General features: G+C 41.1%; 1 protein-coding gene and 1 long non-coding RNA gene across 12 annotated transcripts in view; one reads left to right on the forward strand and one right to left on the reverse strand.

The window, feature by feature from the left end:
- The window catches only part of QKI (QKI, KH domain containing RNA binding), a 167,973-nt gene extending 158,019 nt beyond the window's left edge, over positions 1 to 9,954 (reverse strand). For all 10 annotated transcript variants that reach the window (XM_050894275.1, XM_050894273.1, XM_050894271.1 and 7 more), the window contains exon 1: positions 9,279 to 9,954. In XM_050894275.1, the coding sequence (XP_050750232.1) occupies positions 9,279 to 9,420 (142 nt within the window). In that variant the 5' untranslated portion in view covers positions 9,421 to 9,954. The remainder of the gene's footprint in view (positions 1 to 9,278) is intronic.
- Positions 9,955 to 11,264: 1,310 nt separating this feature from the next.
- On the forward strand, positions 11,265 to 18,996 carry LOC127014920 (uncharacterized). 2 transcript variants are annotated; one of them, XR_007766245.1, is made up of 6 exons: positions 11,265 to 11,444; positions 13,604 to 13,659; positions 13,991 to 14,166; positions 14,523 to 14,800; positions 16,322 to 16,436; positions 17,612 to 18,996. It is a non-coding gene; the product is annotated as an uncharacterized LOC127014920 (long non-coding RNA). The 2 variants fall into 2 exon arrangements; XR_007766246.1 differs by lacking the exon at positions 13,991 to 14,166.
- The last annotated feature ends 3,150 nt before the right edge of the window (positions 18,997 to 22,146 follow it).

Consider the following 22,146-nt stretch of genomic DNA (forward strand, 5'->3'; position numbering starts at 1 on the left):
TAGTAATCCCCTCGTAAACTGACTGCATATAAGCCTCTCCGACTATACTTATCTTTATAGATGATACAATACTTAAGCAATTAAAGAACAACCAACAACTTGTTTCTACCATCATCTAACACGCACCATTTTCTCACTGTGCAGACAATCTTCACAGCAAAAACATCATACTTTAAACAAGACAGCTGGGCCTATTACAGCATTTTAACTTTCAACTTTAACACACGAATCAACTGTCAGAGAACACACTTGTCGATAGATTATACATGCAGTATTTCGGCAAAGTTAATTTGGAAGTTGGGGGGGGGCGGGACATGGGGTATGGGACACACGGACACATGACAGTTTGACAACTTTTTGAAAAAACGTCTGTGTTAATTTCTGGTGTAGGGGTGCAGCTCATGCTCCTTCAAAATGAGACGAACTGAAACTAACTAAAAGCAGTACGCATAGATGAGCAACACTGCTCAAAAGTAAACAGCACCAGGTCAGAGAATTTTTCCTTGTGTTCTCCTCCTCCTCATTCCTGCAAAGCAACCCAAGATATGCCACAGCAAACAGAAGTGGATTTGGCTTGCTCTGCATCTAAAACTTGAAAATTATGCATTAACTTTTGATATAATTATTTGCAGGTTATTAGATTAAGCTGCATTCAGAAGAATGTTAACCGATTTGCTACTGCTTCAAAGTCTAATAAATAAATGGAAGTATTATGCAACATCAGCTGAATGTTTTAGTTGAGTTGCCATTTAAATATATGAACCAGAACATTAAGTTTTTATTAATACTCGTGCTAGATGGATCTGTTGCTTACTTTTTAAGATTTCAGGCGCATTCCATCTCCTAGACACTAATGAAGAAAATATACTGCAGTTAGGATAGAACATTTCAACCAAGTAATGGTTACAGAGATTTCTAAAACAGTTCTTTAACCTGAAGTAGACAAAACAGTAAGGTTCATTATTTCAACAGCTGAAGGATTTAAAGAATTCAGCAAAGTCTGGCTTCCATCTAGTGTCAGCTAGTCTGAAAATAGTCACGTCCTTAAAATTTTGAATGGACCAGATGCACAATCAGTTGACATCAATTAGGAGTTTCAGACTTTAAAGTAAATATTTAAGCAAATGTACTTCTCTCCCCAAGGTTCTGCTCTACATCTTCAGTATCGGGCCACCTCAGCCATTGTGCCAACACAACTACTCTGAGATCACATATGGCGAGTTCGATCACAGCTCTGTTCTGTGTGAAAAGAAACCACACAAACACTCAAAAAAGCCCTGACCAGTCCAGAATATCAGCTGACCTTTTAAGCCAGAAACTGATCCACCAGATAAGGGTATAAAATACTGTATTATCTTCCGCTGCCTCTGCTCTGACATCAGCAGCCGTTCTGATGCATCACCCCTCAGAACTACATCAACGTAACTTCCCAGCGAAGTAACAAGATTTTAATTGTTTGTAATGCTGGAATTTTTTTCCTTTTCAAATCAAGTCTTAAAGAAGTGTAAACATGTATAAGGTTTACACCATTATAAGTGTTAACTGCCCCACTATTAATACGCTCAGATGTCAGTCATCACACAAATTGCTTCATGGTTTATCCCCTTTAAAAACAGGTATTCTGAGGACCTTCCTGCCCAGGCACTTCCCAGAGCATTGCAATGAAGTTACAAAGTATCGAAACATTGCTCTGGTAACCCCCTGTGCTGGAAATACAGAAAATCTTCTATAATCCACTACAGTATGGAGTGAAGTACAAGTATTCAGGTGCATCTGCAAAACGGTCAAAAATATTTTAAAAACAGATTCAAAAAATTGAGTTCCAGTGTGCTAATAAATCAATTATACATCACCAAAAACACTGAAAGAAAACCCATTAATTGCTACCTATTGCCATTTCCCGTCAAGAGAATGATTTTTCGCAATGAACTGAGAAGCAAAATTTACTATTTTGACACCAAGTATAAAAATCAATTCTCAAATGAAAAGTAATTGAAAATATCTTTTCAATTTTTACTCAGTATTTTAAACCATGAGAATAAAATAAGAAAACCTGTTAGCATTACCACACTCATTCCAAGCACTAGCACCTGCTAGAATAACTGCAGATTATCAAAAAAGCTGCAATTTCTAGTACCGGACCCAGACAACAGAGGTTTAGTAACACAACTGCCCAAATAGAAGCACTTTAACTTGCACCGTCTTGTTGTTGTTCTCAGACACCTAACTAGCCTGCAACAGACCCCTTTCTAATGGAAACACCACCACCACCACTGTGGAAGGGCAGCTCTACTAATGAAGCTGGATATTATTTCTCTTTAAAGTTGTCGTGGTTGCTTTGCTCATTCAAGCATAAATTGTCTCAAAAATCTAAGCTCTGCTATTAAAAAGCTAGCTCCACTTCTATTAAACATTTCCAATAAAAACAACCAAAAGAAACCCAAACCCAGAAATTACTTCAACTGCGCCGCACAAGGTAACACGGCATATTTTTTCCAAGTCAAAAGTAGAAATGTAATGTTGCTTAACTTTCAGCAGCCCAACTTCTTGTCTCACCAGAGCAAAGGGATCTAATTCAGATTACAAACTTACACCTATCATCTGTTTCAGGATTCAAACACCAGCTCCAATGTCCTTCACAGACCTAGATCCTCCTGCTGCAAAGCCACAGGCGTATCTTATATGGTACTTCTACTGACCTAACCAATTACATTAAACATAATGAGATTAAAAACACTGGCAGTTGTACCGTTCCTACTAGTTTTCTTGGCACTGGGTTCTTAAATTTCAATAATACGTCAAAATCAACAGAAGATTTTCATAGCATGCATTTTGATTAAAATCAATACAGAAAAATTCACACAGCCCGAATGAGAAATTGTGAGTTATGTTTCAATAAAGACAAGGGTCAGTGAGTGAGGGCATTTCACTACTTCACAGCTTTCCCGGCAAGGCATTTCCCCCGTCTCCCCCCTCTCCCACCCCCCGACATTCCATATAAGCAGTCAAATATAAACCACTGGTCTCCATGGCAGACTCCTGCTGTATTTCAATAAGCCTGAGCTGTCAGGATGGTCTGGTAATTAACGTTAACACAGGTCTATCCTATCAGCCACAGAATATATACCAGATCAGCATCTAATAATACATCTAATTAATAGGATATCTGCATCAGTATGCATTCTCCAAAAAGGAGAGCATTTTAAGGTTACAGACAGTAATTAAAGACAATTCAAATGTACTTGCTTTTCTACCAAAGTCTACACAATTGAAATCATTGTAAGTATCCCATTCCTGATCTGGCATTGTTTAGTGTACTCAGAGGAAGAAAGTTTTAATTTAGAAAGGACTGAAACAGATAACCTGGTCAAAAAAGTTACTGAACTACAAAAGTAACTATTCATTTCATGTTCAGCCTTCTCTTCACACGCACAGCGCTCATCGAACACCAGCAACTTTTTTCTGACTTGACCTTTTCTCTTTTGATGCATGTAAACTTCATTTTCATAATTAAGACATTCTAAGCGCTCTCTTAAAATCTATTAAGTGTTTCTCAGTTGTTGTTGGTTGTTTTTTTTTTTCCACTTTACTATAATATTAACCAACATACCTTCAGTTTTTCCTTTGTATGTTATGAAAACCTAGTGTGCCACTCCCTAATCTAATCGGCACTTGGGCAGTTGTTTCTAACCATAGCATGAGATTTTTATATGACACTAGTTACTTTGGAAACTATTACATACAATTTCAGATGAGGAAAATGCAACTCAATTCCAGCCTTAAGGAACAAGTAACACTAAACAAAAATGATAAAAAATTCAAACAAGTCTCTCTCAATTTAAACACAAATAAGCCAGCAGCTCTTGTACAGAACTAAGTCTACTATTGTTATTTTTACTTAAAAAACCCCCTGATGACAGACATTTTAATAATCAATTACTGGTAAGCAACAGTGAACAAACTGCTTTCAAAACATGAGCTTAAAATAACTGCTTTACTAACAACACTTTTATCAGTCAAAACAGCACCCATCTTTTTAAGTTACACACCAGGTGACTGCAATCCTATAAATGTTGCAAATATAGCTCCAAAAATAACTTCTTTTAAAAGAACTGAACTGTTGGGGGGGGGGGAAGTTTTGAATATTTTTCCTCAAGCTAAAAAAAAAAAAAAAATAATAAACTTTTTCTTAAATGCAATGGAGCTTTTGTTTTGATGTTATAAGAGGCTGCCAAGGAATTACAAAAAGAAAAACGCCACACCTGAGAACAAGTCTTACGAAGTTTTGGAACACACAAGTTCTAGAAGCTTTACAACTTCGTTATTATGAGACAATCATAAATCAGAAAAACACCTCAGACCATTATCTTAAGATTTAGAGATGATTAAAGAACCAGATTCAAAAGAGCACTACTGATAAACAGCACACAAACAATACTCAGTGCTCGTCACATGCTGTTTTGTACAATTTTAACATTACAACTCAAAAGTTTAAAATTCTGAGACTCTCTGGGCAAACACCTATCGTAAGGCCTTTATCCTAAAGAATACTGATCTCTTAACTTTGCATTAAGAGGCATGGTTTGTAATGAAATAACGGGTTTTTATTGCAAGATCTGATACAACTGAAAAACAGACATGCTAATGTGCCCAATGCCCCTTCATCAAATCTGACAAGTCAGCAAAACCCTAGCTAAGCACAGGCTACATTTACATAATCACAAACAATAAGGTCATGTACAAAAGTAACTAGATAACTTCTCAGGGACAACTTATTTACAACACCAGAACACAGTTCTTCAGTCCTAACTCATGCAGACATTTTCGTTAAGACAATGAGACTGACACGAAAACTGCAGTTTTGGGCACTGGGCTCTGCAAGCTCACACGCACATTTCTCAGTGAGCACAGCAAACAGAGAGAGCAACATCCAAGAAAAATTTATCCTCCTTAATCCCTACCTAGATGTTTTTACAGCTAGCTTTGTTATAACTGCTAGTCAGAAAGAGGCAACCTATTTGACATGAAATTAGATTTATCTCCAAAAGCTAGATGCATGGGTTAATTTACATGTAAAGCTAGACACGCTTCTAAGTCACCTTCAACACAAGTTTGACAGGAAGGCAGAAGTTTTTGAGGTATAGTTTACAGAGGAAAAATGAATTCCTGATAAAATCTGCATCAATACCTTTTTAAAAAAAGTTCAGACCATAGGTTTGATCTGTGTACATTCCGATCAGGTACAACATTCTGACCACTTACAGGTTCAAGAAAACAAAATGCAAATATAAAAATTACACTACTCAGATCTCAGTTAATAGTTTAGGCATATTTGTTCACAATCTACTGAAAGAATAAAACCAAAGTATCTCATTAATTTCAATAGGTCAGAGTGCAATTGCAGAGTTTGAAATGTCCAATTTATTTAAAAAAAAATAGTGCAAGAAAAAAGGTACAACTTTACTCATTTTCCACAAAGAGGACCATTAAAATACACCAGTTGTCAGAAAAAAAACAATCTAGGTTAGAATCATAAAAGTTAGTATCTAAGAAGCTGAAGCGCAAAAAAAAAAAATCAGGTCACATTTGATGGTGCAAACAATTACAGGAAATACAGCCTATTCCACATTCAGGAAGAGCCCTCTCTTCCCACAGGTTTGCACTAGTCTGATAAAAACAATCCAGCTTCCTAGTTATTATGATGTGCACTTTAAACATCCTTGTTAATCTACAAAAGCCTTATTTACACATAAGAAGTTGAAAGCACACATATGCAAAAATATCTGTAACCTAAACAAAACTGTGACTTTCATATTTTATTATAAAGTAGTTCTTTTAAAAAAAGTTTCCTCCATATACCTCTCACATTTAAGCTGATCTTCAAAACCAAATGCTGTAAGGCAGAGACCATCTACTAAGTTAAGCACTAAAATTTTCAAAGATCAAACACTACGATAGAGTTCAGAAAGGAAAATGTGTTTTGGATAATACACACAGCACAGAAATGGGCCAAAAAAAGTAGATGTACATTCTGAAACCTAACCAGATTAGATGTACTGTTCATCTAAACCAACAGGTCCATTTCTATCTCTTGTTGCATACAATTACAAGAAGTAATCACAACACAAGCCCATTTGAGTTTTGTTTTTAAATACTGGCATGTAAAAATAAATAAGTAAAACCCTAGCATTCCAGTAGAGAAAGCAATCCCATGTTTTATTTGTCTGAATTCTTAGGGTTGTGACTTTATTTCTTCAATTTGATCAGCACAAAATAAAAGACAAAGGCTGATCATAATATTATTCTTCTCAAGCATAAACAAAACCTTCAGGAAAATGGTTGTATAGTAACTAAAAAAAAAAAACCACCTACGTAAAGCACAAAACAATAAACTAGAAGCAGCAAACCAAATTGTGAGGGGGGCGGGGGCAAAGAGTGAACATGAACACTGTAACCTTATTTTTAGATTACATATATATAAAATCTATATATACACACACCTGCCCCTAATATTTGGTATTCTCAAAGGTGCCATGAAACAACTGATGAAACTATTAAATATTATACTTTTAAGTAAGCATTCTAAATCTTTCAGACCTTTCTAGCAAACCTATAGTTTGCTATTGCTAAGCCCTTCTGGAGGATGTCAGTGTAGCATATAGTTCAAAATATTTAACACAGTGCCCCTTCGGTAACCAGGATAGGTGTTTTACAGAACAGTTGTTCCAACTTCTCAACTGTTCATCGCTATTGACTATTCCACCTATGTAACACTGCGTGTAAGCATACAATACATGTAAGTCCACGCAAATACAGATACCTGCACAAATCCACAAGTATTTTGTCATTGTTTGGTATCTTCTAATAGATTTGTTAATTTCACTACTCAAGTCAGTAATGGTGTTCAGAGGCCAGTCTCACGCCTCAGCAAAAAAATAACTGGCGCCCCTTAGTGTTCAAATTTTGAAGTCTTGAAGCAATTTACTAGATTTGCATGAAACATTTTTTTCAACATTCCAAAAAGTTTTCTGCCTCCACAATACTTCCACCCAATTGCCAACGTAAACAGGAAAAGCAGAAAAGCTTAAAGGGATAGCAGACTTCTTCCTGAGACTATTTAGAAACACAGATTGTATTTTATTTTTTTTTTTTTTTTAAAGAAGAGTGTGAAGAATAGCTCCATTACAATCCGTAAACTTTTTCGGCAAGAGTCTCCACGGCCCTCATTTTGGAACTCTAATACTTCACAAAACAGATTTCCAGGGCTTTCAATATTTAAAAAAACATCAAAAGATATAAGAATTTCAGACATTCCTTTTTCAGTGTCCTTTTCATATGAAGAAATGTTTTTCTTTCTTTTGTTCTCTGACAAAAAAAAAAAAAGGTTTCGGGCCTCCTCTGGCCAAATACATTAAGTTGAAGAGATTCAGGAATTTAAAAATTCAACATCAAGCCTCTGGAAGGCTCATTTGTGCTAAAAAGGAGTCTTCTCAGTCAAGTTTCTTCTTGATGTTTACTGTAAATATAACTATTCTGAAGAGGTTGTTTGCTGTGGTGACCAAGCACATAAGTTTTAAATAGTTTTACTTTTCACATCCATATTTGCTCCAATATAAATTCAAACTTCACCAAGAGTCTTGAAAATAAAAATAGAATCTCCCATTATATCGCTTCCCACAGTCCATCTTTCAGTATTCTTCACTGCGTTTTTTTTCACTCCTCTATCATTTATTTCAGAAGGTAGCATTTTCTCGATATGCTATTTTTTGTTGTACTACAGTCACTATCTCATTTTTACAGTCTTGGGAGAGGGCGGGGAGTTGTTCTACCAAATATAACCAGCTCTTTCATCTTCCGAGGTCAACAACTTCCCAAACTTTTAGCGAGGAGGAATATGTCCGCGAACAAGAATCCTAACTCAAAATCTCAAAATTCAGTATTTCATGCTAAGAATCCCAACAAGTTGAAACTGTATAAATAATTTATGGTTTTATCATACTCTACAAAGCTACCAAATACGATTAAACAAACAGGTCTCTAACTCTCCAGAAAGCCTAGGTTTAAGGTGGCGAGAAAGGAAATGCCTTTAACAAGAAAAGCCAACCTGTAAACCCAAGCATAAAGCGAATTTAAAACACTAAGAACAAGTGTATTGCCTTATTTTTAACACAGTGGGTCTGCTACTGTAGTGGGAAGACGTATGGGACGCATGAAGTTCCCTGCATATACTTTTTTTTCCCCCCCCTTTCTAAAATGTGAATCTTTATTTGTATAAAACGCAACCTTAAAGGGAGCTATTCAGGAAAAAAAGGAGGGGGGTGTCAACCCACAGGAGCGGCCCCTCGCCCCTCCGAGGCAGGAGCGGGGTGTGGGGCTGGGGGCAGCAGTGGACGTTTGGCAGGAGTGGACGAAGCAATTTCGTAATTTCTTTTTTTTTCTCCCTTCACTAAAGTCACACGTAGGAGCCTTTCAAGTTAGTTTCTGTAAAAGGTAAGGACAGCTGAAAGGAGAATTTGTTCGCTTCCCTTGCAATATAGGAAAATTATAATTAGTTTGTGGCCAGTTTGGGGTGGGGTAGAGCTGGAGCTGAAGAAAGAGCTCAGCCCCCTCCGCCTTAGTCATTCAAGTTCAAGCAGCTTCCAGAACAGCCAAATCTCGAAACCAAACACCCTCCCAGCCCTGCCGGCCCCCCCGCTCGGGGCCCTCCGGCCGGGCCGAGGAGCGCTGCCCGAAGGGCGCCGCACAGGACCCTTCTCCCCGCCGCCGCGGGAGGGGAGCGCCGCGCCGCCAGCCAGCCAGCCCTTCCCCTCCTCCCTGCCTTCCCCCAGAGCACATTCCTGAGCTCCTCTCCTCGCTCCCTCCCCTCCGTGCGGTAGTTGCCCTTCCCCCGGTTTTAGGAGACGGTGCGGGGAAGGGAAAAAGAAAAAAAAATCAGGGGAAAAAACCCCCGCGGGAGAGCGGGGACCTGTGCGGCCAGGGCTGCCTCTTCCCCCTCCCACTCGCTCACCGAGTCCCCCGGCACCGCACGGCAGCAGCCAGGGCGGGGAGAGCCCACACTTCCCCTTTGTTTTAGGCTCTCCAGCCGGGGGCCGAGAGCGTGCGGAGAACAGCGGGGAGAGCGAAACAGGCCCCGGGCTCTCCCCCCGCCGCCCGGCCGGGGCTGGGGCGGGGGGCCGAGCGGGATCCCGGGAGCGGCGCGGAGGCCCGGGGAGGGGGGGGGGGGGAGGCAGGGCAGGGCGGCGGAGCGGGGGAGGGGGCGGCCGGGCGAGCGCTTTTACCTTCATCCAGCAGCCTCTCGAGGTGGTTGAAGATCCCGCAGAAGTTGGGGAGGCTGCTCATCAGCTTCTTGTCGTTCATCAGCTGCATCAGGTAATCGGGGCTCGGCTTCGGCTTCTCCTTGGTTTCCATTTCCCCAACCATATTCCAAGCCCGCGCAGAGACGGCGAGCGCCCGCAGCAGCTCCGCCGATCAACGCGACCGCGGCACGGGGCGCCCGGCTGGATCCGGGCGGGCAGGGAGGCGGTGGGGGAGGGGAGGGGGCGGGGAGGGGAGCTTCCCCGAGGAAGGAGGAGAAGGAGGAGGATTCAAATCCGGAGACAAACGCAGACCCGCCGCCGAGTCCGAGGGACCGAAAAAAAGAGGAAACTCGGTAAAAACCCCCGTGCGGGCTGCGCCCTCCTCCCCGGGCACAAGGACCCGCCGCCGCCGCCTCTCGGTGCCGCCGCCGCTTCCCTGCTCCGTGCGCCCTCGGCCGGCGCAGTCCTCGGTGTGTCCCCCCTCCTCCTCCTCCTCCTCCCGCGCACACACACGCTGAGCCCGGCTTCTCCTCTCGGCGCTGCCCCCTGTCTCCGCGGCGGGGGAGGGAGGGGACGAGCGGGGCGGGCGGGCGCTGCTGGCGCGGCTGCCGCTTCCGAGGAGCCGCCGCCGGTGTCTCTCCGCTGTTGCCGCCGCCGCTGTTGTTGCCGCCGCGCTGCGCCTGGCGTGTTCTCCTCTCCGCCTCCCGCCCGCCCGCCCTCCCGCCCTCCCGCCGCCGCCGCCTGTGGCTGGTGAGTCTCAGCCCCGCCGCCGCCTCCTCACTTCTCCTCAGTTCGCTCCGGAGTTCGCTTCAGTTCAGGCTGCGCTGGCAGCAGCAGCAGCAGCAGCGGCGGCAGGAGGGGAGGGGGCAGGGCCCGCGCGGGGTGGGGACATGCCGGGGGGCGGGCCCAGGGGCGGGGCGGCCGTTACTCGGCGGCGGCCGCCGGCGGCGGCGGCAGCGCCGCTTGGCGGAGCCAGCTGTCGCTCGCTTTCCGCTCCGGGGGCCCGGGGCGGCGGCGGGGGAGGGGAGAGGAGGGGCGGGGCGGGGCGGGGAGGTGCCGCCAGGCCGACGGGGGTTTTCGCCCCCCCGACCACGCCCCCTCCGAGCGTCTGCGCGTGGGCAGGCGGCGCAGGCGCGCGGGAGCCGCACGCGACGCTGCGCGCCCGCGCGCCTCCCCCCGCCCCGCGGAAACACGCGCGCGCACAGAACTCTTCTAAACAAAGTCGTGTTACTTCACCTATTCCGCGCGGGGCGGGGCGGGGCGGGGCTGGGTCACGTGCCCCCTCGGGGGCGGGGAGAGCCCCACCGAGGCGCGCGTGCGCCCGCTGTTTACAACGGCGCCGCCGCTTCGCGCGGTCATGGTCTCACGCGGCAGAGGGGGGCGGCCAAGTTGGGGGGGGGGGGAGGGCGCGGTCGCGGCGGCGGCAGTGGCAGTTGATTGCGCCGCGCATGCGCCCGCGGGCGGTGGGCGGTGCGCGTGGCGGAGCGGCGCGAGGAGCAATTTCTAATGGGTGAAGGGCCCGCGGGGGTAGGAGGAGAGCGCAGCGCGAGGCTGAGGTACCGGGGCCGGGGGAGCGCCCTGGCAGCGAGCCGTAACCGGCCCCGCGGGCGGGCGAGGAGTAAGCGGGGGCGGCGGGAGCTGCTCTCCCTTCCGCCCTCGCCCCGTCTGTCGGCCGGGCGTCGCGAACGCGCGCGCTGCGGGAGCCGTTTAACGGCCGCCTTCGGCCTCGGAGGGGCGCGAAGCGGGCCGGGGGTGGAGAAGAAATGCAGGCGGTGGCGGTCCAGCCATACGCACGCCCCTTCCCCCGCACGCCCGGCCCCGGAGCAACGACGGCGGCCCCCGCCTGCGGCTGGTGCTGCGCAGCGCCGTGCCCCAGCCGGGCGGCCGGCCCGCCCGCCTCGGCGCCCCGCGGCAGCCTGGGCCGTCCTCCGGGTCCCGGTGCTGCCTTTCCGCCCAAGCCTCACCGGCAGGCAGTTAGACGCCCTTTTTGCTTACAGGGCAGCGCCGTGTTTTGGCATCAGCCATGGCTTGTTTGACGGGTTTGGATGGGAGACGTGATGGGAGCAGCAGTATCCGGCAGCCAGAACCAAAATTAACGTGCTCCATCCACTGTAGCCGCAGAGGCAAAGCAGCGCGACGCGGTTGCTTGTACGTATTCCTCCTTCCCCACGCAGCTACTTGGTGTTCTTATTTGATTTTTATTATTTAGGAGGTCGCCAGAAAGCTTTGATGCAATTTTCAGTAGCTTGGTAGAGCTTATGTTAGAAAGCTAGATAAAAATCGCTTCATGCTTCATTCAGTTCGCTGAAAACAGTCATTTTTAATAGGACTAGGTATAAAGTCTAGCTATTACTTGATGTTCTATAACAATTCAAATGTATTTTCATACGTACTGCACAGTATTTGAAGAAACTTTAGTATTAGGTTAATCGCAATGAACAATGCTTCCAAAACTAAAACAAAGCAGAGACACGTTGTCGTCTTGACAGGTGTACAATTGTATTGGGTATTGTCAAGCAGTGTTATTCTACTTTTCCTGAAAGGTGTGCATTGACTAAAATGTAGAGAAAGTGTAGTTCTCATAATAGTAAAAATGCCTTAGATTATTGCGTTCCTTCCAGTGTTTATTGTGGTTTTCCTCTTTAAACATGTAGAACTCATTATTTAGACATGAGAATTTTTATTTCATTTCAGGGTTTTGTTTACATTAAGTAAAAATTAATGGCTTATGTAAGATAAGTGAGATTTATTGCTTCCATCATTTTAAAAATGTATATTCAACAAGAAGATATTGTCTTCGTTATCAAAGAAAGAGTAGCAGTGTTACAAACCATTTTTTTAATATAGATTCTTAGTCCACCAATAGCATGCCCAAAACACACTGCAGTATGGCTGTGGATGATAATACAGTTTCTATTTAGTAACAAGATTGTGGTTGCTCTTGTCCAACCTTGTTTTAAAATTGTGACAAGCTAAAGCACAATCTTGTGTGCTTAACAAAATTGCCATCCTTTTATTTATCGTAGATCAGTCTGAAAGATGATGTGTTTTTGTAGCCGTTTATTTGCTAATTTTTAACCAGTGAGGGAAGGCTCTTTTTAACCCTGAGAAAACTTGCTATCGAATCCTTCAATTTGATTAAGGGCATCTGTCAGACGGCAAGCTTTCATCTTAAAATTAGATGAACTTAGATAACGTTAGAATAATTGTTCTGGACTGCTGATTCTCACAGTAAAAATAGCATATGGAGACTTCTTTTCAGCAGATTTGGTGCAGCTGTTCCCATACCACTTCATTATCGCTTCCTGCACATAAAGTGCTTTCAGTGCTTGAATATGAGCAGACAATATAAGGTAACAAATACTAGCACAAGTTGTGCAGTAGCTACCAGTTGTCTTACCTACTAATAGGAACAACATAGCTTATCTTAAGCTATTTTGCACTTACTTTCTGGAGAATAAGATAGTGCACACCAGCAGTTATTGAGGAGTCACTCGTGCAATGCAAAATTCAAGCTGTAGTTTGCTCTGTGTTAATCTGAATTATTTTCTCAGTCTGAACATTACAGAAATTGAGGCAAAGCTATGTGCTGAAGCTGCCTATGTAATTAGGCATAAATGACTTAAGAAAAATTGTCATCTTTGATTTTTCCATAAATACTTCAAAACTGAATTTAAATCATTGGAAGAATGCCCTTGGAAAAGCTGAATGCTTTTACAAAATGTAGGTAACTCACCATTAGTTTTAAATAAGCAAATCAGTATGATATCTTTCTTCATCAAGTATACAGTAAAAACAAAAAAGCTACCGAAAAACCCCTCTCAACATACCCTATGTTCTTCTCTCTGCCTTCACCTTCCCACACTTCCGTGTCCCAGGAAAGGGTGTTTTAAGAGTGCCTGGGAGATGAAAGTTGAATTAGTTCTGGTTAAAGAGCTGTGAGAAGGTGTAGCTCCCATCAAGACTGGCGTGTCTACAGCCTCATCTACAGAGGCACTAGAAATACTCTTGCACTGTATTGAACTTTGCAGCTTTCCCATGGGGGAAGAAATGGGGGGGGGGGATGACAACGACGACACAGGGTTGGGTAAACAGGTCCTGTAGGTAAGGGGGAGAGGTTGTGTGGTATTGATGTCGGGGCGGGGGGGCGGGATAGCACAGTGCGGGGAGAAGGAGATTAGTTGGTTTGTTTCAAGGTAACCAGGTCCTGTGGTCATGTAAGGTTCTTTAGGTAACTACCCAATGCCTTAACTTCTGTCTGGACACAAGCAGAAGTCCCTATCTTTAACTCTTGTGTTTTCATCTAGGTAGCCCTTCTTGTATCGTGTAACCTGTAGTGTTCTCCAACAGCTTCTCTTTTAAGGTGAAGTTTTATTGCATTAATCTAATCTTGAAGTAAGAAAAATTACGATAATGCCAGCAGCAGCCTCTGTATATTACAGTAAAGGCCTGCAATGATCATAAAAAGCAAATTCAATTACTGCTATAATGTTGATAGCTGATAGCACCTTGGGAAATAGGAGAGCTGAAGGCTGATGACTACTGGGAAACATACTCTTTTGGTTAAAGGGTTGGCTGTTACTTGTAGCATTTCCATTGACCAAATCATAGGCATATACAGTTGGATGTCATCAGCCTTCTGCAATGCTGTCTATAACAGGAAGGTACCAATGTGCAATACTACTCTTCTTTAGGGAAAGAAGCAGTTCTTCACTTACCTGTTACAGTCACTGGAGGAAAAAAATACTATGTTTGTGATTCAGTATTGAATCGTTCATGGCGTACAAGATTGTAGCTGCTGTAACTGTAATGCAGCAGTCAGACGTGGATGCTACCAGATGGACATCTGAAATTCATTCATATCTGCAAGGTGATTAACATATGAACAGAATAAGGTCTAGAGCCAGACTAAAAATCGCAAGAACCAATTATATTGAAATTCTGTGATGTGTCTGACAACAAAAACATATTTCCTTTGATGTTAAGCCAAACCAACAGGTAACTTTTCAAACAGAAGCCATAGTAGTGCATCATTCAAAGTAATAAGCAGATGGCATAGTGTTCATAGTCTAAAAAGGGGCATTTGAGTGCTATGTGTAATCTTGGAAGATATAATCCCTAAATTTGTCCACTATTGATGCTAAGTGATTGCTGAAGAAGTAAAAGATAAGGTTTTAAGCACACCTTAGTCTGGAAGGATTCAGATTTATATCTTTTATACTTAAGGTACTTCAAGCTGTACAACAACTGTGAAGAAGGGTATAGTAAGCCACACCATCACTCCTGTTAGAACTGGCCATTCCCCAGGTTGGAACAAAGGAGCCAGAAGAAGAGATATCTTTGTGATTCATCCACTTACACAAGAGTAGGAAGAGCTGCATTCTCACTGTTCCTGTGGTTGTGTATTTATTATACAGTCATTAAGCTGGGGAGAAAAGAAAATGCTAAGTCAAACACTTTCCACCTTTGACCTAAATCTTGTACCTGGCAGTTTTCTTGGTAAGGTATGTATTCCATATCCCTTAAGTTACTGTGATAGAATACTGTTACACAGATAGACTGGAGGGGCCTAAATTCTGCTTCATAAAATATTAAGCATTTCGTTTAACTCTCAGTAGTTAGGGAAGGCATGGGTATCTCTGTGTTGGGCTTCACCTTATCTAACTGCCAAATAGTCATGGTTATGCACGGAAAAGGTGTAAATCAATATATAGTAGAATGTATTACATCAGTGTTCAAGATTGCCATACATTAATCGCCTAGTAGATTGTATTTTTAAGTAGATAATTTCCATGGGTATGTAATGTCTGTACATGCTGTTTCTTTATGTAGTCTACTAGGTAGACTTTTCTCCAGAAAAGATAGCATTCTAGCAACAAGAAAAGGTGTGTCTGTCTAGAGAAGGTGGTAGTTCTGCTAGGCTCCTGAAAAATCTCTGTGCATTAAAAACAAAGTTTAGATTGGTTTCATTTCACACTCTTCAGTAGCAGATGAAAATGAAGTCTCATGTATGCCAGTTTTATTACAATGTTGCTGAGAAAGGCAGAAAACAGTGAGAAGGAGAGAAAGAAAAGCAATCTGAGAAAGCATAGAAAAGAAAAAATTACCAGCAATTAGAGAAAACTAAATCGAGGTACTACATTGTAAACATAAAATTTACCCACTTTATTGTCTCGTTCATAACAGCACTTAAAAGCTGAGGGGAAAAAACCTAATTATTCACAGAACATATTTGAATCCTGTATTTTGAAGCTATGTTTCACCTCTAAGCTCATAAAATTCCCTATATCTTGTAATTTATAAACACTTGCATTGTTTATGTGCATTTTCCTGTTGGATCATGAGTAATCAATATTCTTCCTAGCTCACTAAAAGAAGCCAAATAATCTCTTGAAATACACCATGCACGTTTCCAGTGTTTCTAATCCCATGCACAGTCCTATAGCTTCAGTTAGTGTGCTAGATACTACACTTTCCATCTGTACAGTCACAAAATTACTACTTTAGCTATACAGCTCTGGGCTTGCATAGAGGAGAATTTCAGATGGCTTCTGGCCTGTCCCTTTTGGAGAACTCATGTACAGAAACACTATGTGAGCCAGCCTGTGCCACGCGTTGCAGAAGTGGGAGTAGCAGTGAGTGTGTATTACTGTAAGTGCTGCCTCACTCTGTGGAGGCAGCTGAATTGACCACTGCTAAATACAGTATCTGTCATTGGAGTCCAGCTAACACACATTCTAGTTTAAAAGACTACAATATTAGGATATCTGGAAATTAAGAATATTAAGAGGTCTTAGCCATTATTTCAGACATACCTGTTTTTTTTCCTTCTATCCAATTTGCACTAGATATCGAACATTAAAGCTATCCAGGATAACATTCTTCGTTTTAGTTGATGCAGTCATCTCAACTACAGTAGTGCCCTCAGCAGCTTTTTTATTTGCTATGTATAACTAAAAATATGATATTGAAAGACATATTTCTTTAAGATATGTAATCAGAAGTATTTTTACTTTTCACCATAGTGAGAAGTGTTTTCACCTTCACTATAGGATTAAAAAAAAAAAGAGACAAAGTTCATGTCAGAGAAATTTGCAGATTTATTTTGGCAACCGCAGTGGCAAAGAGCTAAAGAAACTGGTAAGTTCTGTATTTCAGGTGCACCATCTTTTGGTAAAATACCGTAGTATATTGGTTACTGTTGAATATAAACAAAATGTTTTCAGCCTTAACTTTGTGAATAGATTTAAATTAACCATTCTTCTCAATTACTACTAAAACCAAGTAGAGCTTAAAACATAATTGATGCATTAATTTAACTTTTAACATATCTGAAATATGAATGTATACATATATTGACTTACACTGAGGGATTGCTAGTGGTGTGTTGCTTATGCTTCTTAATGTTCAGTACTCAAAGAGCAGCAGTTCTTACCCAAGGAGCTTATATTTAACTGGATAGAAAACATCTAAACAAATTATAAGAAAACTTTGCATTTTTTAAAACCTTCTGGTAATGAGCAAGAAACATTTGTATTGGCTGGGCCTTCTAATGAAATGTAATTAATCAGTCTGAAAAATCCAGAATCTTCTTTTTGACTAGAAATCTTTCTTTCCCCACTCAAAATACTTTATGTATTCCAAGTCTTTATTAAATACAAATCCTTTTTTATGTATGTAATGGTGAAGAGAAGTATCTGCAGTTACAAAGCTGTGAGAAAAGACAGGGACCAAGCAATATGAATCTTAAAAGCTTCTAGAGATGAGACACAATTGCTCAACAGTGTTCATCCAAAGCAAAGGACAGAGAGCAGTGCTACAGTGGTTGTTGATTACCCACACAAAGACCATTGTGCTTCCGTGCTATAGTGTGCTCAGAAGCTTGCTCTCTGCTTTATCTGTTCATGGGTATTTGTGCCTTTTCTCTAAAAGGAAACAGCAGTGTTCAATCTCTTAATATTTTTTTTTGTTCCTTTTTCACTTCAGGAAGCCTAAACTTTGTTTTGTTTGTGGATGACTTACTGTCTCCCACTTGCTCCTCCTACCCACAAGTCTTTCTGTTGAGTGTGGGAGGTCTTTCCTGGAATATAGTAGCCACATACGTTGTAGTTATGATAAGCCCTAGAGCCCATTTCACAGTTTTCTACTCTTCAGAAGCTATGAAACACTTGGTAGTAAAGTACTTCAAGTTGCTTGGATGAAAGCCATTATAAAACTGCAGACAGTTATTGCTTAAGCACTTGGATAAATTCAGGATTTTCTCATAGAAACAGGAAGCATCCCAAATTTCATGTCATCTTTGTTGGTATTTGTAGGCTGGTGCATCATAAGTCCCTATTTGACTGTCACTGGAGCTCAAAGGACAACTCGTAACAATCGGTAAAAACATGACTCATGGGCTCAAAGCCAAAAGGTGAACGTTTCTGGGTTGTTAGCTAATCTAGGAGATCTGACTCATTTTGAGCTACAGTCACTTCATACAAGATCATATGATCTTATTTAGCTAACACTGTATCTGATTATTATTTAAAATGAGTTCATCGCTTGATTGCAGTAATTCATTGTTACAAGTTTATAAGCACAATGAAGGGTGGGATTCACTTGCCTTATGGTATTCCACTTGAATCTCCAAAAGGTCACTTTTCTCTCAAAGTTCTTGTATCACATCTGCCAGCTCTGTACAGATGTCTCTTACACCTTTTGGATGACTGGAGCAGCCACTGCGAACTGTTGAACAGTCAGCTGAATTTCACTGTAAGCATGCAGAAACATTTTTCTGTTAACCACTTTTGCTCTCAGAATAGTCTGAACAACAGCTTGGCTTCAGGATTTTGACAAGAACTAAATTACTCTCTTGAAGGTAATGCGGTCATTCCCTAGCTTTGGCTATCAGAAGTGTGTTAGTATTTTACATTCATCAAGTTATTGTGTTGGATAGACCACAGAGTAGAGGGGCAAGGGAGTAGGCTGAAACGTTCGCTAGGGTGTAGAGGCAAAATGTATGCAAAATGGAGTAATCACCCAGATTTAGATATAGTGGTCTGATAAAAAAAATCACTGCAGCTAAATTTGAAGTGTCTGGAAATTACACTGCTGGCCATCTCTCAAATTCTCATAAATTTTATTATTATTCTTAGTTTGAAATGTTTTGTGTTTGGTCTCCGATTATGACTGAAATATAGGGAAGGGAAACATAACGCATTTCCTGTAGATTCAAATGACTTTTGTACAGATCCAGTTCACATCAGTCTAGATATTCCTGTTCATTTAGAACATAAGAAGTTTCCATGTACATGTTACAACTTGTAAGAAAACTTGCAGAAGTTTTTAAGGCCACTTTCTCTAATAGGTAGCTTTATATTATGGAATTTATTGTATCATTCATAAATAAAGATGATCACTGAAATGTTAACATCTTACGGTATTGTATTTGTTTAAATATATATATTTGAAAGTTTCATGGGCAATTTTCTTCACCTTTCAGGCATTTACATAACTTGTCAAACTAAGAAAGAAAGGTTATTACGCTTATATTGATTACAGGTTTTTGTTTTTACAGAACAGGTGTGACAGTTGTCTCTGGTTTTAGCACACACCTCCCCACACACCCCAAATCCAGATAGGACTGAAGAACTGTTACCCTATAAGCTTAAGGAACAGAGAAATGCAAAAATAAGTTTCCCAGAGAGTATACTCCGCTATCCAGTTTGCGTAACAATACTGTTTTGTTATGTATTAACAAGTATTTAGTCTCGTCTGACAATATGCTCAAAAAACAACAGGTTGTGGCAGGAACTATAAAGAAAACACTACTTGAAGCAAGGCAGGAAAAAAAGTTACCTTGAATTTTTGTAATTCTGTTTTGATTAAAGAAGGTCAGCATGAAAACAGGTATTAAGTAATCCAAATTAGGCAGCCTTCCTTCTTCCCACCCTAGAAAGGTCTGGAAAGTCCCTGTTATTTGGGAAGCTGGCAAACCACTTCTCTGTTAGAGGTGGAGAGGAGGTACTGCCTGACTTAAAGCATTTCCCCATCTCTAGAATTTTTCTACTTACTTTCAAAAAGTCATGACATAGCCAATCAGATGGCCAATTTTCATGCCAGAAGAAGGTCTTCCCCTTAGGAAGTCAATTAAAGTATACATCCCTACCTTTGTTTTCCTTCCAGGTAGTCCATTTATAGCTATCCATCTGATTTTCATTACTAGAGGCATAATTGATCTTTTGTCCTATTTTGAAGTTTGTATGCACCTGTCTTACAGGTTAGTAGTGAAATCAATTATCCCTCTGGCTACAGATGTATCTTGGTACTTCATTAGAAGTTTGTCAGTGTAGGTGAAGTCCTTTGTGTTAGATTGACAACAGGTGATTAGTGGGGGAGTCAGAGCAGCTTGCATGCTCAGGCTTGTACTTGATGTTACATTGAGAGGTTCGCTATTTTGCTCCAGTAACAGGGTTTTGGGGAACTCTGGTAACAAAAAAATCAACCAACAAAAAAAACCCCACCAACCAGCTGAGTTCATTTAAGGAGGAGACTGAAATAGAGATTAATTTGAAAAAATTATACTTGGATTTTTCTGTTATCACAAGTAGAAAATAGATTAGCAATGTAGTAAGATAAGTGAATATTATATTATGTGACTAAAATGACCATTTTGCATATAGTATTGATATATTAATTGAATTACAGGAGAATTACGATTGATGTGGAGCTTGATAAATTGAGTTACATTATTTCATGCTAACTTTGTCGTCACAACAACCAAAAAACTGCCCTTTTGGCTGCTTATGATCAAGAATTCTGTTACATGTGAAATTGTTGTGTCTAATTACAGACTTTACTGTTTAGTGGCCTTTATGCCCTTTTGGCTGAAAAAGATACCTAAGCACAGCAGTCGTAGATCACAAGTGATTGTATGTAGGTAGTGTGATGCAGTCCTTCAAAATTAATTTGATCTCAGATCATGAAATAAAAATTAAATAATTATTGAACGTATTACACATTCCCTCATTTTTAAAAATAAAAATACAAAAAAAAATTGCAGAATTCCATGATGATGATCTCAAGAGGTCCCTTCCAACCTAAATGATTGTGACTCTGTTCAGTTCTGAAAATACATTAAATATCAAATTTTATTGGTGTTCTATTTTTTATCTGTAATTTTGGACTTTTTGACAGTGTTGTTTGTTAGAAATAGTGGAGTTTTATATATAAATATATACAGCACTTGGTCTAAATTGTATGGTTTTGTAGCTGTACAGCAGATGATAATACGCTTTAAGCTACATTGTGATCTCATTACCTCATTAATTGTCAAATTACCTAAAATTGCTTTTCATATAACCTACTTGTCCTTTTATGTAAATGCTTGAAGTTTGTGTGTCGCTGTGTGGACCACAAACGAGTAGAGAAGCATTTAGAGAAATGTCTCCAGCTTCCAAAACGTGAAGTATTTTGCTTCTCCTCTTGAAAAATTAGTCGATAGAACAAAACTCGGAAGAAAGCACGCACATCCTTTGCAACATTCTCTTTGCAAAGCTGGGCTGTTGGGTCATGCGCAGAAAACAGCCAAGCAGTGGGACTGAGATGGTATTGACAAGAACAAGATGAATGGCCCCCTGGAGACTATGGGGTTTGTATGCTCGTTTCCACCACCTTTTCATCCTTTTGTACCCCCTTTCAGTTCATATGCAGATGAACTCAAACCAAGTCCTCACTAAATACTCTTTTTCACTGTAGTTTTGGAAGGTAGATGGAGGATCTAAATATTTATGAGGCTTTTTTCCTCTGGTTTATGATGCACTCTTGTTGAATGTTGAGGAATTACGTTAATGAATGCATGCCTGCACACACAGACACAGAAACCAGGCAAAAGGAAAAAAAACCACACAAAGCGTTGTCGGCGCTAATGTCGGCACTTACTAAAACAGTTCCCATGAAGAAAAAAAAGGCAAGGAGATTTAAAATCTGTTGCCAGGAGAAAAATAAATTGTATGGCTGAGCACAAAAGAAAGAACAAAGTTTCATCTTTGCTTTCCTCAGCTGCGAATGTAACTCTTGTTTCAGCTCTGAATAAATTTGAAATAAAACATGTTAAAATGAAAGCTTGTCTAAAAAGTCTTAACTGGATTTGTGTTTTCAGTAATGAAGAAAAGGCAAAGCCTCAGTCCTGTACAAGTTGCCTTTAACATCAGTAGTAAAAAACATGATGGGTATTTTTTTGTATGATACAAGGTGCAGTTAAGTATAATTTAATTTGAGTTACAAGTCAAATATTTAAACGAAACTGGGTTTGCTATGATTTTGCTAACTTCAGTACATTTATTTAGGAGGGTTAGATCTTATGAGACTGAGGGGTTTTCTGGAAACTAAACTGACATTTTTTTAAATCATACATAGAACATACTGAGATTATAGCTAGATATACTAGAATATGAATTTATTTTCAAAATGGGTAGTTCAAAACTAACTTAAGGAACATGCTTTTTATAGATGGAAGACTATGTTACATTAAAATACTAGAACTGAAATATGGATATATTAATTCTTTTAATACTACGTTGTCAATAAGAATCATCTCTTCAACCTTTAATCATCTCTACCTTCCTTCTAACCCCTTTTTATTCTGAGGCACACGTAGCTGTGGCAGACGGGGCCCTAACTCATACAAGTGGGACAGTAAATTCTGTCACATTCATGAACCAGAACATGAGATCTTAAAATGTGCTTTTGTGCTCTCATTTAAAAACTTACTGAAGCAATTGCAGAATGTTAACTCTTAGCTCTTCAAGTGCAGTACTATTTCACTATCTAGGCTCCGTTCTTCATATTTATAATATGCCTATCTGAA

This window comes from Gymnogyps californianus, chromosome 3, assembly GCF_018139145.2.
Source record: "Gymnogyps californianus isolate 813 chromosome 3, ASM1813914v2, whole genome shotgun sequence".
NCBI lineage: Eukaryota > Metazoa > Chordata > Aves > Accipitriformes > Cathartidae > Gymnogyps > Gymnogyps californianus.